The sequence below is a fragment of the Echinops telfairi genome, unplaced genomic scaffold, assembly GCF_000313985.2.
Source record: "Echinops telfairi isolate 266 unplaced genomic scaffold, ASM31398v2 ScPeMD7_3533;HRSCAF=4204_1, whole genome shotgun sequence".
In the NCBI taxonomy this organism is placed as follows: domain Eukaryota; kingdom Metazoa; phylum Chordata; class Mammalia; order Afrosoricida; family Tenrecidae; genus Echinops; species Echinops telfairi.
The window spans coordinates 16,632,121-16,634,414 of record NW_022107432.1 but is presented as its reverse complement, the minus strand read 5'-3'; the positions used below and the strand labels follow the sequence as shown (position 1 = coordinate 16,634,414).

General features: G+C 40.6%; 1 protein-coding gene across 1 annotated transcript in view; it reads left to right on the top strand.

The window, feature by feature from the left end:
• The window catches only part of GLYATL3 (glycine-N-acyltransferase like 3), a 21,793-nt gene that overhangs the window by 2,915 nt on the left and 16,584 nt on the right, over window positions 1–2,294 (top strand). The window contains exon 2 of the mRNA XM_004696568.2: window positions 1,058–1,167. Coding sequence (XP_004696625.1) covers window positions 1,090–1,167 — 78 coding nt within the window. The 5' untranslated portion in view covers window positions 1,058–1,089. The remainder of the gene's footprint in view (window positions 1–1,057; window positions 1,168–2,294) is intronic.

The following is a 2,294-nucleotide window of genomic DNA, read 5'->3' as shown; positions in this document are numbered from 1 at the left end:
TGTATGGATTGGGATAACAGTTGTATGAGCCCCTAATAAAATGTTAAAAAAAAAAAAACCAAAACAAACAAATAAATAAATAAAAATGGAAAAAAACAAAAAAAAGAGTAAAATCCAAAAAAAAAAAAAGGAAAGAAAGCATCCCAACCGAGTGTTGTCCAAGCCCCTAAGTCCAACATTAGCCCATATGTCTAACACCGATCTACAAAGTTCTCCTCCATCTCACAAAACAGACACAATGACGCCGACTGCAGGAGGAAAGCCAAATCAGTGAACAGGTAAGCATCTCAGTGCTGGCAGGGGTCTCTACACAGCTTCTCCAGCACCCAGGACTGCCTCAGGGCAGGTCCATGTGGCTTCTCCTCAGGAATGTCTCAGGCTAAGGAAGCTGCACCCTGGTCCGACCATCAGAGAGGAAGAGCCCTGAGAACAAAGAAAGGCGAGACTCACTGAGCCATTTATCTCTCCGCACCTTCAATTAATCCCATATGTGTTTATCAGCCAGGTTGGCACAATAAACCTTAACTATCTCAGCCAGCAATTTGAAACCACCAGCAGCTGGATGGGAGAAAGATGAAGCTTTCTACTCCAGTAGAGTAACAGTCTGAGAAACCCACAGGGGCAGTTCTACCCTGTCCCATGTGGAAGCGGTGAGTCAGAATTGACTCAAGGGCAGTGAGTTTAAATGCTGAAGTCCTGTGGCAGCTGCTGGAAATACAGAGGAGCACAAAATGTAATTCACAGGCTATTCAAGAAGACAGACTTGAAGGAAAGGAAGCAGGAATAAATAGATCATTACATCTGGTACTAGTCCTTCAAAGGGAGAGTTTAGGGAGGATGAGTGTGCATCATAGGAAGACATAACTCAGTGTAGATCCATCTTTCCAGGATTATGCCATTAAGACTCCATTTCTAGGTGTTACCTGCCTTCTTCTTTCCCCATTCAAAGAGAGTGGGACAGTGAGAGTTAGACCCAGTGAAAACAGGACAACAGATATTTCTAGGTAGATTAAAATGTTAGCAGATAAAAATTAAAGATATACTTTCTTGTTTCCAGGGAGACGTGGAATTGCAAGAGTTCTGGAAAAGATGATAGTGCTAAATTGTTCCACCAAATTACTAATATTGGAGAAAATGTTGAAGAGTCACTTTCCTGAATCACTCAAGGTACGATAAGCCTAAGGGTTGTATTTTATTTTACTGACCTGTGAAATAATGTCAGACTTAGAACTTTTTCCGAATTGTTTTCCGGTGGCAAGAATTTCGAGAAACACTTGTTTAACATACAGCTTTCCAGGTCTTCCTGCTCAAAACTCCCTGGCACGGAGTCGCTACTGACCCACAGCATCCTTATCCTGTAGGACCGAATAGAACTGCCCACCTCGATTTCCAAGACTGCACATCTTTACAGGAGTAGAAAGCCACATTTTTCTTCAGTTGAGCCACTGGTGGTTTCAAACTGTTGAGCTTGTACTTAGTAATCCAACATGAAACCCACTATACCACCAAGGCCCAGGGAGTTGCCCTTATGAGAATTGCTACAGATAATTTTTTAGAGCAAGCTAAGCAACGCTGGACTAGATTAGAGAGCCCCGATGGTAGGATGGGCTACTCACTTGTCTGTTAACTGAAAGGTTAGCAATTTGGACCTATGAGCCTGCTTTTCAGTTGAAAAACCCAACTGTCTGCTCTTACAAAGATTTACAATCTCAGAAATTCTGGGGAGCAATTCTACTCTGTCATATTGAGTCACAATTATTTTTTTTGTTGGTTTGTTTAGTTTATGTATTTTTTGGATTATTTCTGAAGTATATCTTAATTCTAAAAAATTTCAACAAGACAAGGGTAATAAGCTAAATAAACAATGGAAATAAAATTTAGAGACTGAATTTCTTTTATTGCTTGTTTCAATATCTTTATTTTAAAACGTATTTTTCAATAACTCTGTTGGTCATCAAGCCTTCCAACGTCCCTGGAGTGGCCTGCTGACCACTAAGGGCTACTATGAGTGTTAACATTAATGAATTATAGATAAATGTAATATTGGAACTATTATAAGCACTTGGGGGGGTGGGGGCAGCCTGAGTACAATCAATGTATCTTTGAGGACTAAATTTCTTTCTTTTTTTTTAATACTTTCATTGGGGGCTCTTACATCTCATCACTATCCATATATTCATCCAATGTGTCAAGCACATTTGCACATATGCCCCCATCATCATTTTGAAAGCATTCTTTTCCCACTTGAGCCCCTGATATCCATTCCCCATTTCTTCTCCCTCCCTCCCCCACCC